The 24003-nt window shown below is 37.1% G+C and overlaps 1 protein-coding gene across 1 annotated transcript in view; it reads right to left on the reverse strand.

Annotated features, from left to right (window-relative positions):
- Nucleotides 1-1619: 1619 nt before the first annotated feature.
- Nucleotides 1620-24003, reverse strand: part of DNAAF6 (dynein axonemal assembly factor 6) — a 54789-nt gene continuing 32405 nt past the window's right edge. The window contains 2 exon segments of the mRNA XM_089904901.1: nucleotides 1620-1864; nucleotides 6587-6672. Coding sequence (XP_089761027.1) covers nucleotides 1735-1864; nucleotides 6587-6672 — 216 coding nt within the window. The 3' untranslated portion in view covers nucleotides 1620-1734.

Here is a 24003-nt window from a genome sequence, read left to right on the forward strand (position 1 = left end):
AATATGCCACAATCGTGGTTTTAACTTCCTTTTGTATTCTCTTTTTCTACATTTGCTTTAATGGACTATTCCCCTTTAAAGAGAGAAAAGTCCTGTGAATTAGCTTAAAAAAACAAAACAGCAACGATAACAAAGTTGTTACTTCTGAGGCCAAGGACAGTGAAGTAGGATGATTTGAAGATGGGTATAAATTACTGGATCACATTTCATTGTCCTGAAGCTCTGTTTCATTATATAATTGATACAGTACAACATAACCAAAGCCCAATTCAAGTTGCCCTGGATATGCTCTATCTTCTCTTCCAGGGACAACTTGTACACATGCAGTCAGCTTGAGTAATAATGGTCTTTGTAATTAGGGCCACTACATAGAAAGAAGAGATACGTTTTCCACTGACTCACTGTTGCTCTCTAGAGAAGAAAAATATTGGCTACTGCTTAGGCTTACTCCAGAGTTTAAAGTTTAGGGTATAGTCTTAAATTCTTAAAATACAGCCTTTTAAAAAGATGTTAAGAAAGCAAAGTAGGACACTCTTAATTCTGTGACACCATGGACTTAAATTCACAGACACTAACTTCTTTTCAGTTAATCCCACCCTCAGAAGAAAGTCATGGTGGTAATTTCAAAGTCAAATTCTCTACAAGAGCTTGGTGTTTTAACATAACCACTTTTTCCAAAATCTCAGTCTTTTCCTTCTATTTGATCTAGTCATAAGCTAGATGCTTCATAGTTATCTGCATAATTAAACCTAGACAATATCTGCTTGAGTATTTAGTCTCTTAATTGTTCACATCTTTCCACTGTTTATCTCTTTTCAAACTTTACTCCCAGGTAACTCCAGAGTTCTACAATGATGTGTGAGACCAAGTCAAGTTATTCATAAATAATTCTAAAGTAAACTTATGCAATACAGTACAGAAGAGGCAGTGTACAAATTCATAACGTAAGTATGTCCAATTACGATATACGAAATGAGAGAGAACAGGATTTGTAAATGCGCCACACTTTTCTTTATATTCCTTTTAAATGTCAAGAAATTCAATTAATATAAACACAGTACTCATAAAGGCATTGTTAATAACTATTAGTGCACAAAAGGAAAATATTTTTAACTTAAATAGATCCAAACACTGAGAACAGGACCGAGGAAGCCAAATAACACTGTGTGCTCAAGAGTATTTCTTATTCAAGTAAACATGTTGTTAGTATGGCACATCAAACTATTTATAATCCTCTGTTATTTGTATATTCCAGAACAATAGTGAGAGCCTAAACAGAGAACACTCGAAATCATTTGATTAAATCAACAAAAAGGAAACTAAATAAACTTTTCTGGTGATGGTAATGACCAATTGCTATGCACCTGATTGTATCATGGTATAATCAATTGGCTTAAGTTCTTCAAACTACTGAAATAAGTGGACCAACGATTTCATGGTCATATTTCAGTTATTTAGCTGACCATGTAGTAATCTAATTGGTTAGCCTGTAAATTCTATCCAGCTATCACTATAAAAATGGAATAGCTTATTAGTATGAGAAAACAGCATTTCCTACTAGATTAATAGAAATGACTGTAAATGATGAGAATAGCATTAGAATTGAATTTAGGCCCTGCCTGAAATATGTCAGAATAATAAAGAGAAGATAGAAAACATTAACCAATTTTTTCAAAGTTTTTTAAATTTTTTATCAGTGGTATTTTACCACTTTTCCTCCTTATTCATGTTGTTTCAGAAGAAATTAATAAAATCCAACTCTCGTTTCATAGTCATGGTGACCTCGAGAGTCTCAGTTTCAGCAATATAGAAAGCTTTGGCATTGTTGCATTCCACAGGATAGGGAAGGGTTAACAGCAGCTTCCTAAAAAACAAAACAAAATAAAAACCTAGAATCAGTGATATCAAGACAATGGGAAGCAATATATATCACCACAATGTTAGGAACCAAAAAACTATTTAGTATACCATTATTTTGGCCTTAAAAATCCAACCAGTGGTTTTGACCACCCCTCTTTTTTTCTAAATTGACCTCATTTTGCATTATATACACATAGTCTCAGGCTATGTTTATTGGCATAGAAATAGAACCATTGCAACTTTAAGTTGGCTGGATAGATCTATTGCCGGTCATACTTATGTGTAGATGGAATGTGGCTGCCTGATAGAAACCTGAAAATTGGAATGGTTCTAAATAATTCTGCTAACACAACTGAGTCTCTACTACTACACTAGGTGTAGTTATTGAAATTCAGGCCTGGAATGATTTCAATACCAGATCAATGAAAGTGCTTTTCTCTGCCTGCTTCTGTTCTTTCTACTATACATTGGCAAAAATTTCCTGTGAGAGATTGCTGAGTGTAGTTTGCAGTTTATGGCTCAGCTGCTGGATAATTGTATGCTTAAGATGCATGGTTGGGATGAGACATCCATAATTCTGTCATAGTGGTATGAATCTGAATTATGCATAGGGTCGGCACATGCTGGTATCTGAAGAAAATTAAATACATGAAACACTTGTTACCTCACATTCTCAGTAGAGAAGGCTTGAGTATCTCTATAAAAAGTGGGCAGAAAAGCTGTTAGAAGGTATAAGGTCCAAATCAGTATAGGAAATGTGGTAATTTTTAGGGGTACTTATTGAATACTTGTACAAAGAACTAGTATTTGAAAACAAAGCCCTTGAAAATCAATTGCTTCTTTGCTCATTTGCAAAGACCTAAGTTCAGGAAACTGGGCTCATTAAAAGTATTTATCACACATCTCTGGAACCTATAGGAGGAATTTTCTGTTACTCTTGTTCCATTCCAGATATTTGGGGTAGGAGAAACAACTCTCTCCACTTGAAGTAATGAAATCGCGATGTTTCTTAATATACCCTGTAATATTTGGCATCTCAAAAAAAATGGGTGCAAAAACCATTGAGTCTTTTTTTTTTTTGGCCATGCTGCACAGCTTGCAGGATCTTAGTTCTCTGACCAAGGATCGAACCTGGGCCCACGGCAGTAAAAGCACCAAGTCCTAACCACTGGACCACCAGGGAATTCCCGAGAGTCCATCTTTTTAAAGTTGTTTACAATATAGGTTGTACTAGAGTTAGATTTGCTTTATCCCTTATTCTACAAATGATAGTATATTCACTTTTAAAAGAAAGCAAAGCTCAGTGGTGGTAGCTTCATTGCACTAAAAGACACCTAAAATCAGTTGAAGAAGGAGTTCCAATGATAATGTGCACTCCTCTATCCAGAGAGAAATAAATTCAAAAGAGACAGTGGCCATTGGAATGGTACATCTATCCCTGCATTTTTGTCTAGTCCTTAGTAGTACAGCTTCCCATACTAAAATTTTGAGTAGAAACTGTGCAACTTATTTAGGCTCTTAGAAGAAGGAAAATACTGTGTGATATCTGAAGTGAGAGTTATATTTTAAACAATAAAAAATTCTACTAATACTTAATCATATACAATTCATTGAAGAACAGGACTGTATTTTATTTCGGTGTCCCCCCAGTGTCTAGCAGACATAAATGTTTGTTGGCTGAATGAATAAACAAATGAAAAGCAAACAGGTCACCACAAAATGATATTTGAATAACTGGTATAAATTAGTACTATAATAAAATATGAATGAACGTTTAAACCCAATCCCTCTGCCTCTACTTTGAAAATATATTTGCCTTTTAAGAAGCTACAGTTTAGTCACTGATCAAATGTTTATCCAGTGTTAATTTTCATTAGAAATTATTTAAATGCAAACAATAATATATGAAAGTAAAACCCCAAAATTATCTGTACAGTGAACTCTATAGACTCACATGTTTACATTTATATTAGAGAATTCAAGTTGATGTTTCTTTTTTTTTTTTTTTTTCGGTACGCGGGCTTCTCACTGTTGTGGCCTCTCCCGCCGCGGAGCACAGGCTCTGGACGCGCAGGCTCAGCAGCCATGGCTCACGGGCCCAGCCGCTCCACTGCATGTGGGATCTTCCCGGACCGGGGCACAAACCCGTGTCCCCTGCATCGGCAGGCGGACTCTCAACCACTGCGCCACCAGGGAAGCCCCAAGTTGATGTTTCTTGCAAGAGATTTAAATAAAGGACAACCTTGTTCTGTACATATTCACATAATGCACTTTTTATTTTATGTAGTTAATAAATTATTTGATTTACATATCTGGGATAAAAAAAGGACATGGCCTTTTTAATGTTTCCTATTGGAGACATAACTATTTTCAAAGAAAGTGCAGAAATAGCTACTGAGCTGCAGTTCACTATTCCATTTAGAAAACATTTTTTTAGGTGTTTACATCTTTGAATATCAGCCAACTCTCAATCTATTGGGTTGGCCAAAAATTTCGTTTGAGTTTTCTTGGAAGACATATGGAAAAACCCGAAATATCTTTTTGGCCAATGCAATAAATCAAAGGAGCACCGCAAAGGTGAGATAATCTAAAGCAACACACAACCAAAAATTAACTCATATTTGTCTTCAGAGTGTGTTTTTATTATCACATTCAAGGAATTCATTTATGATATTCTTAGAATTCATCTTAAAAACTAATGAAACCCCATATGAAGATAAAGTCAGGAGATTCTGAGACATTATACAATTTCCCGTATCTTTCTTGCTTTCTATCTACTCCATGTTGGGAATCTACATACCAAAACAACGTTGTAAAAAATGAAGAATTCAGCAAACTGTTTTATTTCTTTTCGATCTACAATGCTAAAATTCTGTTTTATTTATAATTTTAATGCAGTTGACTATCAATAGACTGATATTACTAGTCAATTCAGTTAAAATAAATTCACTTGTTTTGCCTTATAGATACATTAGCAGAATGTCCACTCTTATCTTTCTTGGAGCCGGTAAGCATAGTGTTACAGGTGTCAAAGTTAGAAACTAAAGAAAGTAAATGTGAATATCAATAAACTTAAAAAACAAGACACATTTCCAATAATACAATTTCAGGTAATAGCATGGCTCCAAAGCATGTTCAAGTGTTTAGGAAAAGTGATAAAAACTTTAATTCTATCTTCTGCCTTCTATCTTAATTAATGAATCTTTTTCTTAAGAGACAGTACCTTCATGCACTGAGCATTTAATGTATAAATACTGTAAGATCCAAATGACCTAGTGCAGCCTACATTCTATGTGGAAAAATATCTCTGTGTGAGTCTTTCATTTAGTGAGCTCTGATAAATATCTGGAATGACAGCATAGCCAGAGCAGCTGCCTAAAGATGGATGGAGACAGTGAGAACTGCTAGGGGAACGGAAATTAACTCCGTAGTGTGTAGATATGTGTGTGCTTTTAACAAGTGCACAAATATCATGAAAAATTTGACTGTTCATTTAACCAACTTTCCTTGCAAAGTTTGTGTGGAAGAGTAAATGCGTGTATAACATGTAATGGGAAAAAAATTACAATACTCCTTGAAGTGAATGGTAGGAATAGGGAATGTAATTTTTATAATATGAGACATTTTTTGAGTGAATACATTTTTGAAATTATATTAAGTAATGAGAAAATATTTGATATGTATTCATCTGTAGATCATTTGGGGTTAAATGCATCTACTGTAGAAATCAAGGTTAAGCTATGCATGTTATGTTGGGTTGTTTACACACAGAAGTCTTTTGTACCAGAGATTTAATTTTGTTATTTTCTTGAAGCCCTACAATCAACAAAGGACAATTGTAGGTACTGATAATGGAAGGAAGAGAATGTGCTAGGAGCTGACTGCTCCCCGCACCCAGTTTGAAATGTCTATGAGTTACAAAGAATCACTGCACTCAACCAAAGTGTGCTCACTGCTATACATCCAGATGAAAAGTGAACAAAGCAGTGAGATATTTAGACATTTTATCTAGCACCTGCCAGGTTCTATAGATTCCCTCCTTATAGAGTTAGTTTTGAGAGACAGGGCTGATTTATCCAGGTTTCAAGATAAACATTTTTATCAGAATTTTACCGTATACATTGTGTTCGGGGAACATGATTTGAACTTGTATAATAACAAGGCTATTTTGAAAATACCAAATGTTTAGTTGAATTATTCCATTATCATCTGCATTATTTTTAAATGTATTCATGCAACTTGAGGATCTAGTGATAAATTAGCTGTTAGAACTTTTGTTTTAAGCAATTGATAAGACTTTTTGTTGATTTTTAGATGAATATAATCAAATTTAACCTTAGAGCCCCACAGTATCCAATATGCTTAAAGATTGCTTCTTTCATGCCATCACTGTACCAGAAAGCCACATGCAAGACTTACATCTTAAGAGATTTTCACCTCTAGCTATTTTTCCTGACAGATAAGCAAACTGTATCTGAATGTCAAGGACTATGTCTTGGTGGTATCAACCTAATCCAAATGTATGCATGTAAAGTAGGAAAAAATCTAGGTATTTACAAATATATGTTTATATTACCTAGATCAAACATCTGAATGACTGACTTTTTCACTTTTCTTCAGACTTTAGGAGTGATACAAAATAAGTACGTACACTTTTATAAAGGATATTGACTAAAGGTTCATTAATATTATAATATTCATTATTCTAGTTCTAAGTTTTACTCACTTATTAGGAGTACGGAGGTCAAGGGTCATTTCCTGAATGTTGATTTCAATTTCAGAAGTGTTCGTATTTGGCAGTTTAATTTTAATCTGAAAGAGAAAATGAAAAATACTGCTGTCTTGAGGAACAGTTAATTTGAAGAGTGCAGTAAAATACAGGGGAATGAGAAGTAATACTTATTTAATGCCGACTATGTGCCAGACTATGCTCTTTCCTCGTAACAATCTTGAGAAGCAGTGATTATTACCCCCATTTTACAGATGGAGAAACCAAGATACAGAAAAGTTTAGTGAGTGACCCAAGGCAACTGTCTGTAATTTGACTAAGGTCTGTCTGCCTCCAAAACTATTATAGAAACACTTTGGTTACATGCCTGTACATTCACTGCTTGAAGGTGCATACTAGTGCACCTGCTAGAGTTGGGGACCTTCAACTACTTTTATATCACTGGGTACTTTGTATAAAAAGTGGTTAGTTCTCATGTTGGGTGTGGGTTGGTGATGCCATGTTATAGTCTCCTGGTATAAACTCCCATACACATTTCCTGGAGAAATGTAGGGGTCCAGAAAAGTTGTTAACAGAACAAAAGAGAAATAACAATATGACCCCTACACAAAAATGGGACTATTTATTGATTTAGTAAGATTTCACTTAAAACTGTCTCATCTCAATTATGAGCTAGAAGACTTGAAATCTTGGATATCTGGTGAGTTCAGAGCTGGAATAGCAAGCATAAAAGCAACAGGTTATAAAGGAAATACATATCAAATAAGTAGTGGGAAAAATTAGAATTCCTTATAAGAAGCTTAAAATAGGCAATAGTGTTTTTGTGATATAAAGTATGTGAATAAATACATGTCTGTGAGTTATATTTTACTTTATTGAACTGTATATAAACAAACATTTGTAAAAAGAGCTCTACAGGTCCTACTATCTAAATATATCCTTTAGTTAATATTTTCATTAAACAAAGAATTACCTCCTAATTTATATTTTGAAAATTCATATCTTCTTAATTAGAGATGCTTTGAATGAGAGAAATAGAACAACATTTCTCAAAGAGGTAGTTATAGGGGCTCTACCTCAAATTAAATGAGCAGTCTACTGGACAAGAAAGACCTATTCTTACTTCAATAACATTCAGATCTGATAGTCAGGTTGAGATGTTCTTTAGTTGCAGGATGACTCATTTCACCTGGACTAAGAAGTACAAATATTTGCTTCTTTAGTTTGAAATGTTTATCTCTTTCAAGGTAAAAAATTATTTCCCCAGGGTTGAAATGACATTTGAGTAAGGAAAAAAAAAATTATGACAAGTGAAATTTAGATACAACTTTTGGGTAGAACTTCAAAGTGGTTCTTAAAATTGTTTGCAACTCTAGTTAAGGGTAATTCAGAAACAACTCATTAATTTTTCCTCTTGAGGAAATTAAAATTGTGTACTAAAATGGTTTCAGAGGAGGGACAGGAGAAGGAACAAATTAAGTTCCTTAATGATACACATTAATATCTCATAAGGTAGAAGATTCAATGAAGAGTCAACAGAGAAACTCCTCCTGAAACATGAATCAGACTTCTTCAGAAATACTTTTATTGAATACCTGGAAAATAGACATTGTTATTATTGACTTCGAACTGACTGTACCCAAGACCTAACTTGTCCAGTATTAGTAAATACAGTATGTCACTGACCAAACAAAGGGATTGATGTTCCTCTCTTTACATAGGAGGCAAACTGAATTCATTTCAAAGAAAAATTATTTTAATAGGTAAACTAATGAAAATTGCTAAAAATGTCATTGGGAAACTTTCAACCTTTTGGGAGCTCGACCTTTGGAGTCAAACTTGGGCTTGAATTCTGGTTCTGTCACATATTATTGCTTATTAGTTATCTATTGTTGTATAATGAAAACCAATTATACTTCCTCCCTCCTTAATTTAATGGCTCAAAACAACAATAAACTTTTATTATCTTACACATTTTTCATAGGTTAGGAATTCAGGAGTGGCTTAACTAGGTAGTTCTGGCTTAGTTAGGGTCTATCATGAGGTTGTGGTTAAAATACTGGTTGAGGTGCAGACATCTGAAGGCTTTACTGGGGCTAGAGAATTTGCATCCAAGGTGGCTCACTCACATGGCTGTTGGCAAGAGGGCTCAGTGTTAGGGGAACCACTGACCAAAACCACCCACCCTGGCCAGGCCCGACAGTAACCACTTGCATGAGTTATCTTACAACAGGAGGTCCTGGTAAGGAATGTGGAACTAACAAGCTACTACCAACCAAAGAATTCGGGAAAGGTTAAAAGGAGACGTCAGTCCATATGTCCTACCAACCTCCCAGAATCCTCCTCACTGGAATCCATCTTGGCTGAGCCATGCGCACACCAGCAAGAAGGACCCTGAGTCAGAGTGACTGGCCAGAGACAACCCGGAAACTAACCCCACTACCATAAAACCTGAGGCTGAGAGCCATGTGGCAGAGCAGTTCTCCTGGGTTCCCTTACCCTGCTGCTCACCACCCAGGTGCCCCTCCTCAATAAAGTCTCTTGCTTTGTCAGCACGTGTGTCTCCTTGGACAATTCATTTCTGAGTGTTAGACGAGAGCCCACTCTCGGGCCCTGGAAGGGGTCCCCCTTCCTGCAACATCTGTTCTTCACCACATGGACTTCTCCATAGGACTTAGGGCCCTGAGTGTCCTTACGACACAACAGCTGTCTTCTCCCCAGAGTGAATGATCCAAAAGTGTGAGAGAGAAACCATGCCTTTTTAAAAAATGTAGCCTCAGAAATTATACACTTTCATTTCTGTAATATCCTATTGGTTATACAGGTCAGCCCCATTCGATGTGAGAGGGGACTACACAAAGGGATGAATATCAGGAGGTGAGAATCATTGCGGACCATCTCAAAGCCTGGCTACCACCATACCCAACACTAACTTCAATTTACACTTCTGCCTTCCGGCCTTATGAATAAAAAGTAACAGGAAAAGAGTCCACTAATTTAAAGTTTGTGAGATCCCTTTTTCCCATGTTCAGCCTGTCTTCGGGCAAGTAGTTGAAACTACTCCTTTAGTCTCTATAGGAATTCACTTTGGGGCTTTCCTAGAAATGGGTAAATGTAGGTCAAATTACTTACAAATTATTTTTCATTGTCATTCATTTATTCTCTTCTATGTGTTGTAAAAGAGCTGGCTTAATATGCCAAAACCTTTGGGGTGGGGTCATTAATGTGAGATTGTCATTTTGAGTTTTAAATTTCCTCTTTATTGTCTTGTTCTTATGCAAAATTTATATGACAAGGTGGTTCTTAAAATCTATAAGTGATTAATACAGGCTCCTCAGGTCCTCTGATGAGTGTCTTTGATCATATTTTAAGTTGTTTGAAAATTGAAATGAGAAGGCCAAACAGCAAGTGTTCGTTGGAGATCAACCATTTTAGGCTTCCTCCTGAACTGTCATTTCCTGAATGCCAGAACAAAAGAATAAGTGATACATACCTTATATACATAACTTGACCAGTCTATGCTACCTACTGAAATTTTAGTGAAGCTTAAGATATACAGAAAAATTTGGCCTGTCACTTTGGAAGATAGTCTTACTTTACAGGTTCTAGATATTGTAAAAATATTTTCATTTGACAGAAATACAGCAACTACCTCCAATATACTTGATTTTTAGCAAAGAAATTAAGACTATATGAGTTTCCATTTGAAACATAACATTAGGAAACTTTGATTAACAGAAAAAGTTTGGGTAGGACCCATTCTGAATTGCTTCAGTGATTTAATTTCCCATTGTTTTACTATGGAAACGCATGTGAGATATTTTTTCCATTGCAGCCATAATAAATATTTTATAAAAACTCTCAGGAACAATGATAATCTATAGGAAAGTGAAAAAATTTAAAGGTGATGGACCCCCTACTTTGAAATTGTATAAGTATTTACCTCTGGAGAATAAAAATATAGAGGTATGTGTTCTCCAAAACTAGGACACAAAACCAACAGATATCTTTTAATATTAATGGATACATTTTCTATGAAGTTACCATGGTGAAACATTCCAGTACTATATGGCCATGTCTGTTTCACAAGATCATGGAGCATGACTCCTCTCCTCTCACAGGAGTCAAGAGTAAGCTCAGCTCATTCTGGAGTAAGAACACTCATCTACAGGACCTTCATACTTCTATTGTTTCCCACACTCAACCCCAAACGCAGCCTCACCACCGTTATCTGTCTTGAGACTACCAGAACTAAATTCATTATACTTTTATCTCTATGTGTCAAAATACAGGAGCCTCAGATTTCCAAGTCCTTCCTTATCACCTAATAATTACCATCTGGTCTTCTATTTTGTTTCCATTTCCTACCCCTTACCAACTCATGTAACCCTCCCATATGGTCTTCTGGAACACACAGTACAACATCCCCTATTTCATAAGCCTCTTTTAATATTCTCCGCAATTTTTCTTAGTTTAACTGAAATCTGGATCTCCCTTGATGACAGATTCCCTTATAGTCTTCTCAATTTGTGCCTATATTTTTTTCCTCTCAATCCCCTTATATCACCGGGCCTGCCCCCTTCCTTCCAGCTTTTAAAAATAAACCTCATGTCTTTCACACTATACCACCAATTACCCTCCTTGTTGCAACCATCTACCAATTCCTGGGTCAGACCTCCCATCCCAATTTCTCTAAGAATAGTTCTTTGTTCTCTACTGATATTTCTACCATTAACTACTGTCTTAAGTATTGGTGACTTAAATATCCACTTACATAACATTTCCACCATCCTAGCCTCACTTCCTGATGAGGTGAGATGCCTTCAGGTCTTTGAACAAATATTGCCTTCTGAGTGAGGTCTTCCCTGATCATGCTATTTAAAGTTGCAGCCACTACCTACACTAGTATTCCATATCACTGCCCCTTGCTCTTTTCCCCTTCACAGCATTAATCACCTTCCAATGTACAATAAAATTTATGCATTTATTTTGTTCATTTCTCTCTCCCACTAGTAAGTATGCTCTGTGAGTACAGTGATATTAGAACCGTACCTGGCACATCATAGGTACTCAATAAATATTTGTTGAGTAAATGAATAAGTGAATTTATGCAAAGATGTTTCAATATTAAGAAATTGAATTTACCAATAGATCAAAAGTAAAAACATCATATGATTTCCACAAATCTTAAAAAGACATTTAATCAAATTCATCATCCGTTCCTGCTTAGAACTCTTAATAAAATCAGAATAGATGAATAGTTCCCTAACACACAAGCCAAAATTCAATATCGGGCTGGATGAGGAAACATTAGAAACATTCTAACTGAAGGGAGAAATAAGAAATAATACCATTATTTACCACCATTATTTAATGTAGTTCTGGATGCACTAACTCATGCAATTAAACAGGAAAGAGGTCTTCCCTGTTGGTGCAGTGGTTGAGAATCCGCCTGCTAATGCAGGGGACATGGGTTCGAGCCCTGGTCCGGGAAGATCCCACATGCCGGGGAGCAACTAAGCCCGTGCACCAGAACTACTGAGCCAGTGTGCCACAACTACTGAAGCCCACACGCCTAGAGCCCGTGCTCCACAACAGAAGCCACTGCAATGAGAAGCCCATGCACTGCAACGAAGAGTAGCCCCTGCTCGCTGCATCTAGAGAAAGCCCACATGCAGCAACGAAGACCCAACGCAGCCAAAAATAAATTAATTTTTAAAAAAGGCAAGAAATAGGAGGTAAAATTATCATTATCTGAGGAAAGAGCATTCCAACTGGAATGAACGCAAGAATCAGGAAATAACTTGACATACTGAAGGCCAGGGTGGCTAGAACGTAATGAAAAAGGAAGAAAATGTGGTATTAGATGAAATTGAAAAAGTAGGTAGAGGTCAGATCACATAGAGCCTCATAGATTAAGATAAAGATTTTGGATTTTGGTCAAAGTACAATAGGAAGCCATTGGGGGTTCTGGGCAAAGAAGTGATGTGACCTGATATATCACTTTTTTAAAAGGATTTCTCTGGACACTGTGTAAAGTTTTCAAGGGATCAAGAGTGGAAGGAGGGAGATGAATCAAGAGAGAATCATAATGGTCCAGGTGAGAGATGATGGTGGTTTGAAAGATGATGGTAGTTGTGGTGATAATGACAATTAGGTGGATTTAGAATATATTTTAAAAGTAGAGCCAATAAGACTTGCTGATGAATTGCATATGAGGTATAAAGGAAAGAGAAATAAGGAATGATTTAAGTTTTTAGCTTGTGCAATTGGGTGAATGTTGTTGCCATCTCCTGAAATGAGGAAGATCAGTAAGAAAGAGATTTGGGGAAGACAACAGTTCTATTTTGGACATGTTAGGTTTGAGTTGCCTATTAAACAAGTGGGCAATGTCAAGTAAGTGGTGGATTATATGAATCTGAAGCTCACGGGAGAGGTCAAGGCTAGAGAGATAAATAGTATTTAAAGCCATGGGACTAGATGGAAAGAGAATAGAGAAAAAAAAAGACATAGGTGTTTTTCACAGACCTAGAGAACTTCAGGCAGGAGAAGAAGAGCCAGTGATCTGGGACCAAAGAAGATGAGGAATGTCCAGTGATTTGGGAGGAAAACCAGGAGAGAGTGAGGTCATTAAAGAGAAAAAAGTGTTTCAAGAAGGAAGGAGTAATCAACAGGGTGGAATACTGCTGAGTGGTCACTCTCATGTCTTCAATCTCTCTTTTTCTAATTTTGTCCAGAACAACTCTTCATTTTTCAGGACTGTCCCTCTTATTGCAGTATTTAGAGCATCCTTGGCCCCTGAGTACTAAATGTCAATAACACTCTGTAGCCAAAAATGCCTCCACCCATTTCTGTAAGTCCCCTAAGGGCCCATACCATGACTACTTCTTTACGGTTTGTTCATTAAGTCTAGTGACATGTAGTAGGCAGTCAATAAACATTACATGAGTAAATGAATGGATTCTTTTTTTTTTTACATCTTTATTGGAGTATAATTGCTTTACAATGGTGTCTTAGTTTCTGCTTTATAACAAACTGAATCAGTTATACATATACATCTGTTCCCATATCTCTTCCCACTTGCTTCTCCTTCCCTCCCACCCTCCCTATCCCATCCCTCTAGGTGGTCACAAAGCACCGAGCTGATCTCCCTGTGCTACGCACCTGCTTCTCACTAGCTATCTATTTTACGTTTGGTAGTGTATATATGTACACGCCACTCTCTTGCTTTGTCACAGCTTACCCTTCCCCCTCCCCGCATCGCCAAGTCCATTCTCTAGTAGGTCTGTGTCCTTATTCCTGTCTTACCCCTAGGTTCTTCATGACATTTGTTTTTCTTAAATTCCATATATATGTGTTAACATATGGTATTTGTCTTTCTCTTTCGGACTTACTTCACTCTGTATGACAGACTCTAGGTCCATCCACCTCATTACAAATAGCTCAATTTCATTTATTTTTATGGCTGAGTAATATTCCATTGTATATATGTGCCACATCTTCTTTATCCATTCTTCCAGTGATGGACACTTAGGTTGCTTCCATGTCCTGGCTATTGTAAATAGAGCTGCAATTAACATTTTGGTACATGGCTCTTTTTGGATTATGGTTTGCTCAGGGTATATGCCCAGTAGTGGGATTGTTGGGTCATATGGTAGTTCTATTTGTAGTTTTTTAAGGAACCTCCATACTGTTCTCCATAGTGGCTGTACCAATTCACATTCCCACCAGCAGTGCAAGAGTGTTCCCTTTTCTCCACACCCTCTCCAGCATTTATTGTTTGTAGATTTTTTGATGCTGGCCATTCTGACTGGTGTGAGATGATATCTCATTGTAGTTTAGATTTGCGTTTCTCTAATGATTAGTGATGTTGAGCATTCTTTCACGTGTTTGTTGGAAATCTGTACATTTTCTTTGGAGAAATGTCTATTTAGGTCTTCTGCCCATTTTTGGATTAGGTTGTTTGTTTTTTTGTTATTGAGCTGCATGAGCTGCTTATAGATTTTGGAGATTAATCCTTTGTCAGTTGCTTCATTTGTAAATATTTTCTCCCATTCTGAGGGTTGTCTTTTCGTCTTGTTTACGGTTTCCTTTGCTGTGCAAAAGCTTTGAAGTTTCATTAGGTCCCATTTGTTTCTTTTTGTTTTTATTTCCATTTCTCTAGGAGGTGGGTCAAAAAGGATCTTGCTGTGATTTATGTCATACAGTGTTCTGCCTATGTTTTCCTCTAAGAGTTTGATAGTTTCTGGCCTTACATCTAGGTCTTTAATCCATTTTGAGCTATTTTTTTGTATGGTGTTAGGGAGTGATCTAATCTCATACTTTTACATGTACCGGTCTAGTTTTCCCAGCACCACTTACTGAAGAGGCTGTCCTTTCTCCACTGTACTTTCCTGCCTCCTTTATCAAAAATAAGGTGACCATATGTGTGTGTGTTTACCTCTGGGCTTTCTATCCTGTTCCATTGATCTATCTTTCTGTTTTTGTGCCAGTACCATACTGTTTTGATTACTGTAGCTTTCTAGTATAGTCTGAAGTCTGGGAGCCTGATTCCTCCAGCTCCATTTTTCGTTCTCAAGATTGCTTTGGCTATTCAGGGTCTTTTGTGTTTCCATACAAATTGTGAAATGTTTTGTTCTAGTTCTGTGAAAAATGCCATTGGTAGTTTGATAGGGATTGCATTGAATGTGTAGATTGCTTTGGGTAGGAGAGTCATTTTCAGAATGTTGATTCTTCCAATCCAAGAACATGGTATATCTCTCCATCTATTTGTATCATCTTTAATTTCTTTCATCAGTGTCTTATAATTTTCTGCATACAGGTCTTTTGTCTCCTTAGGTAGGTTTATCCCTAGATATTTTATTCTTTTTGTTGCAATGGTAAATGGGAGTGTTTTCTTGATTTCACTTTCAGATTTTTCATCATTAGTGTATAGGAATGCCAGAGATTTCTGTGCATTAATTTTGTATCCTGCTATTTTACCAAATTCATTCATTAGCTCTAGTAGTTTTCTGGTAGCATCTTTAGGATTCTCTATGTATAGTATCATGTCATCTGCAAACAGTGACAACTTTACTTCTTTTCCGATTTGGATTCCTTTTATTTCCTTTTCTGCTCTCATGGCTTCACAGGTGAATTTTATCATACATTTAGAGAAGAGCTAACACCTATCCTTCTCAAACTCTTCCAAAATATATCAGAGGGAGGAACACTCCCAAACTCATTCTACGAGGCCACCATCACCCTGATAACAAAACCAGACAAGGATGTGACAAAGAAAGAAAACTACAGGCCAATATCACTGATGAACATAGATGCAAAAACCCTCAACAAAATCCTAGCAAAGAGAATCCAACAGCACATTAAAAGGATCATACACCATGATCAAGTGGGGTTTATTCCAGGAATGCAAGGATTCTTCAATATATGCAAATCAATCAACGTGATACACCGTATTAACAAATTGAAGGAGAAAAACCATATGATCATCTCAATAGATGCAGAGAAAGCTTTCGACAAAATTCAACACCCATTTATGATAAAAACCCTGCAGAAAGTAGGCATAGAGGGAACTTTCCTCAACATAATAAAGGCCATATATGACAAACCCACAGCCAACATCGTCCTCAATGGTGAAAAACTGAAAGCATTTCCGCTAAGATCAGGAACAAGACAAGGTTGCCCACTCTCACCACTCTTATTCAACATAGTTTTGGAAGTTTTAGCCACAGTAATGAATGGATTCTTGTCATCAACTGAAAAGCATTCTTAAGTCTCTCCTATCCTAAAAAAAAAAATCTCTAAACCGGGCCTCCTCTTCAACAAACCATCTCCTCTCTCTCCTCCCTTTCACTGCTAAACTTTCTCAAAGAACAATCTATATTTGCTGCCTTCTCTTCCTCAATTCCTATCCACTTCTCAGCTTTCTGCAACCCAGTGTTGGCCCCTACCATGCCTCTGAAGCTGCTCTCTTCCAAAAATCACCAAAGTCTTCTAAACTGATGAATCTAAAAATTTCTTCTGCATCCTATTCCTGCTTTACTTTTCTACAGTGGGAGATACTGTTATAGCTTTCTCCATCTCTGCATATCCTTCTGAGTTCCTCTTCCTTTATCCATCCCTCAAATATTTGTGTTTTCTATGGTCAACCTGTGAATCTGCTTGCATAGGTTCAGAAGTTTCTGCCAGTTCTGGTTCAAGGATTCTGGACCATATAATTAAAATATTTGATTAAACCTCCTCAAAATGACATAATCAGAATGTAAAATTACTGATTTTGTTACCAAGTAATATGTATAAGATACCTTTCACCCTTATTTAATACTTGACCTTAAGCCCATCTCAAACACCCTGTCCCTCTCTCTTACCTCTCTGTCTTTCTCAATCTCTATCTGTGCATCTATCTATCTCTATCTCTCTCATTTTCGGGGACTTTTATTTTCAACTCTACTAATTTTGGTATTATTTAAAATTTTAAATATATATAAATTCCATCATCAGAAATATATTAAGTCTATACAATTAGATTAGCTTTTAAGGGAGGTATTCATCCCCCTACCATCGTTATGGAAAAATATTATGATATTAACTATAAATGTATCTATATTACTGAAAGAACTGTAAGAAATTTAATTGAAGGTTTACTGTGCTGCCTGGAGCTGATAATAAGGAATTGTATTACAGCTGAAATATCCTTCTCCCTGACACACAGTCTGATAAATAACCAGTCAGGTAAGGTTAGCATAATCAGAAAGCCTACCATAAAAAGGTGTCCATCCTCCAGAATTTTAAATGGGAAAGAGAATCCACTCCATTTTCAAGCAGCCAAATCTATTTATTCATAAGAAGTAAATGAAAATGACTGTTTTAACCTTAACAGAGAAATCGGGATTTGAGAAGCATGCCATTAAAGAAAGAAGTGAATTCTTAGAGGACATGCAGACACTTTGCTCAGAATGATTGATAGCTCTTTCTGAGATGAATATGTGTGATAAAACATGTGACTCTTGGTTGTGTCTGCCAGATGGTGACTGACTCCTATGCCATCCCTGACTCTCACCCCGTTCCCAGTGAGGTTTAAAGATGGAGTAAGGCTCATATCCCAGTGAGGAGGTGACAATGAAAAATAAAAAGAGGCTTAATGGCTTGTTTTTAGTCACATTAACATGTCCCCTTATCAATATAGATCCATTATAGTAGGAGCACCAAAATATTATGTATCCATGGCAGCTCAAAAAGAGTATCAAGCCATCTGCAGATTTGTCCCCGCTCCTAGAACAAATGATGGGCCATTTGGCAGAATATCAACAAACCTAGCCCCATTCATTTTTGGATTTTAGAGATAGTGTGCTGTTAAACACCCATGGGTGAAAATGGAAATCCACTGACCTACTTCCCCACTGCACCCATCCCCATTTCTGCCACAAATAGTCCTATGGGGAAGCCAGGCTACCTGCTTACATATCTTTGATACCTAAAATTCCTTTTCCACTCTCCCCAACTGGCACCCAAGAGGTCAGGTACCTCAGTAATCCCTGTTTCTCAGGGGTAGGCAGGTTCCCATTCTTCCCACCTTGTTTCTAGGACAGCTTTTTGGCTTCTCCGTCATCATTGTTTGCATTTCTAAAGCCATGTCACAATTCCAACCTCATTTCATTGAGCCGATGTCTCTTAGTTTTCAATACCTAGCCTGGAACTTGAGTTAGAATTTACAATGTCTCTGTTAGAACTTTGTCTCTGATTGCTGACCCCGTCCCAAGGGCCATTTATTCTGTCCCTGGTTAGTCCCATTTCTGCAAGTTTCCTAGTATCCCCCTCAACTCCTCCCCCTCTCCAAACATACACATGTTACTTAAAAACAGTTCTACTTCATTCCAAGCCTGATGAAAGCCAGCACTCTGTGGTATTATATTCTAACCCCTGCAGAGAGCAAACACCAACTCTGAAAATCAACATCTCTAGTCTCTGTCTTTGAATTCCATAGAGACTTGTATTTCTAACAGCCTGCTGGACACATCCAACAAGATTTTCTACAGGCACTTCAAACTCAATATTACCCGAACTTAATATTTTTCTTATAGAACTTTGTCTTCTTTCTCTTTTGCATTCCATACCTGATCCCTACAACACAAACAAAACCACCTTTGTTTACTCTCATTCCAAAAGTAATAGTAGTTGTAAAAAATATAGAAAATTCAGATGAGCAAATATGAATAAAAAACATCTCTAAGACTACCATCCAGATATAAACCACTTTACCTCCCCATGTCTCGATTAATGCCGTCACCATTCACCTAGTCACTCAAGCTAGAAATCTGACTCCTGTTTCTCCCTTACATATCACATTCAACCACTTTCTAAATCCTGTCGATACTACCGTGGATCCTTGAACAACACTGGGTTTGAACTGTGTGGGTCCACTTATATGTGTTTTTTTTTCAATAAATACATACTACACATCTACAGTTGGTTGAATCCATGGATGCAGAACCACAGATGTGGAGGGCCAACCATAAAGTTAGAAGCAGATTTCTGACTGTGTGGAGGGTAGGCGCCCCTAACCCCTGCATTGTTTAAGGGTCAACTGTACCTCTAAAATGTTTACTGAAACCATTCTTTCCTCTCTATCTCCACTGCCATAGTCCAGGCTCTTACTTCTCTTACCTGAATTAGTGCAACTGTCTATCAACTGGTTTTCCTATCACCAGTCTCCCAAACTCACACTCATCTCTTACCATAATCTCCACCAACAACTAGAGTTGCTCTGAAATACACATCTACTTGTTTAAGTCACTTACTTTAAAACGTCTAGGAGCTCTAATGCCCACAAAATAAGTCCAAATTTCATGGTATCTTAGTCTGCTTGGGCTGCCATAACAAAATACTATAGACTGGAAAGTCTGAGAATGCCAGACATGCCAGCATGGTTGGCTTCTGGTGAGAGCTCTCTTTCTGGCTGCTTTTTCACTGTGCTCACATGGCAGGGATAGAAAGCAAGCAGGGTAAGTGCTCTGGTATCTCTTTGTATAAGGGCAGTAATATCATCATGAGGGCCCCACACATGTTGACCTCATCTAAACCTAATTACCTCCCAAAGGCTCCATCTCTGAATACCATCACACTGGGAGTTAGGGCTTCAACATATGAATTGCGGGGGGGGGGCACGATTCAGTCCACAGCATATGGTATGATATTCAAAGACTTTTACAACTACCTCTAAGCTGGGTATTCTGTTTTATCTTTTATTACTCCACACCAGTGCATTCTGGGGCTCCAAGAACATCACATATAGTTCTCAAAACACATCATATACTTTCACAGCACTATGCCTTTGCTCATTCTGTTTACTCTGCTTAGACAGCTGTTCCACCCTGGCAAACTATTATGTTCCTCAAATGTCATCACATCCCACCTGTTTTGTGAAGTCTGCTTGGATTTCCTCTTTTTTGTACCCATATCACTTCTATCAAATTCAAACTGCCTGGATTCAAATCGTAGTTCTGCCAGAGTTTAAATGTGTGACCTTAAGCAAGTTATTTAACTTCCTTGTGCTTCAGTAACCTCATTTGTAAAATGGGGATAACAGCACTTATTTCATAGAGTTTTGGCGTGGGGAATAATGAGTTACTATGTGCAAAGTTCTTAGAGAAATGCCTGGCACATAGTAAGCATTATATAAATTGTTTTCTGTTACTATATCATGTTAAGTGAAGACAATCAGGATAGAAACTTTTATTTATGGGCTGTAAATGTAGGGAAATGGCTCCACTATGGCATTCTGGCAACTGTGCACTATTCACATAGGCCACGTAAGCAAGGCTCAACTTCAGTCTGCCCTAGGTCTTGGCAGAACATCCTGTGATTCTCTTAGAGCATGAGAAGATAGGCAGTCTTGTGAGGAGTTGCCTCAAGGCTGTTTCTTATCTGTCTTTCGACCTTGGAGGCTCCCTATCTTGCAGGAGGATGCCATGATGTTTCAATGAGGCATAGGATTTTCCACCTCCCTTCCCCTGGGTATAGAGGCAGGCTGTTAAACAGCTTAGCTGCAGTCTATAGTTGGCTCTTCAGCAAGAGTGCCTCACTACTTGTGTCACCTGTCATCTGGCTCCTGTAGTTCAATGTTGTCCTGTGGGGCAAAGGGACATGGGGAGCTGATACCATGCTGATCTTGCTTATGCCGTCTGTATAAGTAATAAACTATATCCTTTTGGACTTGTTTCCTTATCGGATGGATCTATGAAAATATGTGCTGCTGCTTATGGACTATTTGACCTCTTAACAGTTAAGCACCTGCAGAGAAGGAGAACCTTATATCTGTTTTGTTCAACACTGTATGTCAAGTGTCTGGCCTGTAGTAAATGCTCAATAATATTTGTTGAATTTTAAAAATTACAGAAAACAATGATAAATATGTATTCAAGGATATGTATCAAATCCATTATAGTAGAAGTCTTGTGGGGAGGGATGGAGAGTATAGAAGATAAAAGAGAAAATATAATTTAAGATAAAATAAAATAAGACAGAGGCATTCTACTCATGAAGTTTAAGGAAAAACATGCATGTCACCTAGGAGGAAACACCCTCTAGACTCTCTTATATCAGTGTAAGAGGCATTGTAAGCATGACCTTATTTTCCCAACTGTAATATAAGGAGGAAAGTCTAAATCAACACTTTCAAACTGTGTTACAAAGAGCCTCAGTTTTTCTCCTAGGAGCTGCCTCATAGATGATAGCACCCTTTTAACCAAGGCAGTAGTACGTGTTTTATATGTTAGGCTTTCTCACAGAATTTTGTTTGAAGAAAAGAGTTGGCAGCTAAAAACAAAATAAAACAAACCTGCAAACCACTGGCCTAGTTCTAGCTCTAAAATTAATGTACAGCATGATGACAATAGTTAATAATACTGTATTGAATATTGGGAAATTGCTAAGCGTAGATTTCAGGTGCTATCACCACACACACCCACACACACAAATGGTATGTGAAGAGATGATATGTTAATCAGCTTGACTGTAGTAATCATTTCACTATGTATATGTATATCAAATCAATATATTGTATACTTTAAATATATACAGTTTTTATTTAGAAAATAAAATGCCCAAATATAGATTAAGGCACGGGAAGTTTGGTAACTACAAACTCAGGAGTAGAGCAGCAGGCATAATTTGGATAATGGAACTCTCTGGGTTGGGGTTAGAAGGAAAAGATGGAAGGTTTGCTGAAGACATACATATTCTTAACTCAGAATTTTGTTTAGGATCAACACTTTGATTTAGGACTCATAAATCTTGCTTTCTTATTTGGAGTCTGGGGAGGGTAAAGGAAAGGTGGTTCTTGTAAATTTTTAAACCCCAAATCAGTTCTTGTATTTAAACAGATTGTTTGTGTTCCTATTACCTTCCTCAGCTTAAGCAGAGGGCTTCTTCTTAAAGTCTCTGGGTCAGATTGTTACATAGAGACCAGGTCCAGGACCCAAATAACATATTTAGCCAATTCTAAGGTGGAATTTTCCTCACATTTTTATGTTTCTGTTATTGGGATGAATCACACAATGTGCATATTTAATATAGTAGTATACCTATTTTTCCTATGTTACTAAACAAATGGCACATCTACAATTTGACGATGTCTTAGAGTTGAAAAAATGCCATATTATTAACAGGAATAATAAGCTTAAAAATTGTGCAAGAAATGTCTGAGATGAGGTCATTAACCTCTGCAGTCGGAGTCTTCCCAGCAGGGTTAAGCAATGACAGTGGGTGTCATCATTAATATGCCTATAGGATAAAATTCAAGCAGCAAATCTGTTTTCTTTTTTCTTTTTTGAGAGACAGCTTAGCAGTACACCACTGTCCACAATTATTCTTTACTCTTGTTACACTCAATGCTTACCCAAATAGGTCATGCTATTTCATGCCTGGATACCTTTCCATGTGCTCTTACCTCTGTTTGGAATGCCCTTCTTGGAATGCTGTCCACTGGAGAAATCCTATCCACCTGGTGTTGATCCCTTTCTGCCCTTTCTGCTTCATGTCACCACGTACCTGGTATATGCCTCTAAATATGTACTTGCCATAGTGAACTGCAATGACTTTTTAGGTGTCCATCTCATTACCTGTAAATTCCCTGAGGGTAATTGACTGTTTCTTATTTGTCTTTGTATCCCTAGTACTTAGGACAGTGTCTGGTATGTAGTAGTATTTAAAGATTGAATGTATGAAGAAAAAGAAAGAGAAAAAGAATGCTATACATGTGGTGAAGTGCCATGGCACCAACAAATGTTTCATCTGTTTCTGGCATTCAAAGGTGTCCATGTCTTATCCAAACCGTCTGAACTCCTGGCAAACTTAAAATTGTCAACAGTGAATTTAATTGTTAATAATAAAATGGGTTCATTTATGTTAGTTTAGTCTCCCCAGTCAATTTTAAGCTCATTAGAGGGAGGGATCAAGTCTTTTTCTGTACATACATGTTGAGTTTTAGATAAATTGTGTACTCCTACTCTGAGGTGTGATTTAGTTTCCAAGATTCTTCATTCAGCATACCTTTATTATTAATGCTGGGAGCAAGCTGCATGAGGGAAATGGAAAGGCTCACAACAGTTTTATTTATTTAGGGCCTAGAATTTCTTTAGAGTTTAGAGTAATCCGCAATACCAAACATCAAAAACATAATCTTACAGTCATTTAAGAGAGAGAAATTTGAATATTACTGGTAAAACCCTGGGAGCTAATTACTTCAAGATCACTTGAAACCTTAACTCATTAAGTTTGAAAAATCTCCTGAGGTCCTTAAAGACGCTATTCCTATTATGTTATGTGATCCAATTGAATGTCTTAGATTTTGCTAATAAGAGAAAGCCTGAAGTTTATGCAAAAGAGAGAATGCATTTATCTTTTGCTTCAGGAAAAATATTAAGCATCTCCTATGGGTACTTCAGTACTCTGTGTTGTAGAGTATTATAAGAGAGGGAGGGGAAAATACAGATGCACAGCCCCTGATCTCAAAAAATAAATTCCCAGCACCAAACACCAGAATTACTAGTGTATATTGCCAAAGTGAGTTGCATTCCACACTCTTGGTTAGGCCCAGTAAGGAAGTCTTATTGATATTGTTGGTATCGCTACTGTTATTATACAGAAACAGTGGCTTGGCAAAGGATGCTCTTCAACATGCTGTAGTGTCATTCAGATAAGGGAGCCAAGTAACATTTTGGATGCCTTTTGAGAGTGTTAAGTCAGTAGTTCAGATCCAAAATTTAAGAAAAAAATCCCCTTTTATGTCCCCCAATGTAAGTTGAGTCATTAAAAGAAATACAGATATAAGAGATAAGACCAATTCAGGGAAGGAAATATTACTTTTTGATTGACTGTCACTCATCAGAAATTAATAACCAATCAGATGACATGTA

This window comes from Delphinapterus leucas, chromosome X, assembly GCF_059928025.1.
Source record: "Delphinapterus leucas isolate spDelLeu-1000000601 "Yukka" chromosome X, BTC_Dleu_Yukka2, whole genome shotgun sequence".
In the NCBI taxonomy this organism is placed as follows: Eukaryota; Metazoa; Chordata; class Mammalia; order Artiodactyla; family Monodontidae; genus Delphinapterus; species Delphinapterus leucas.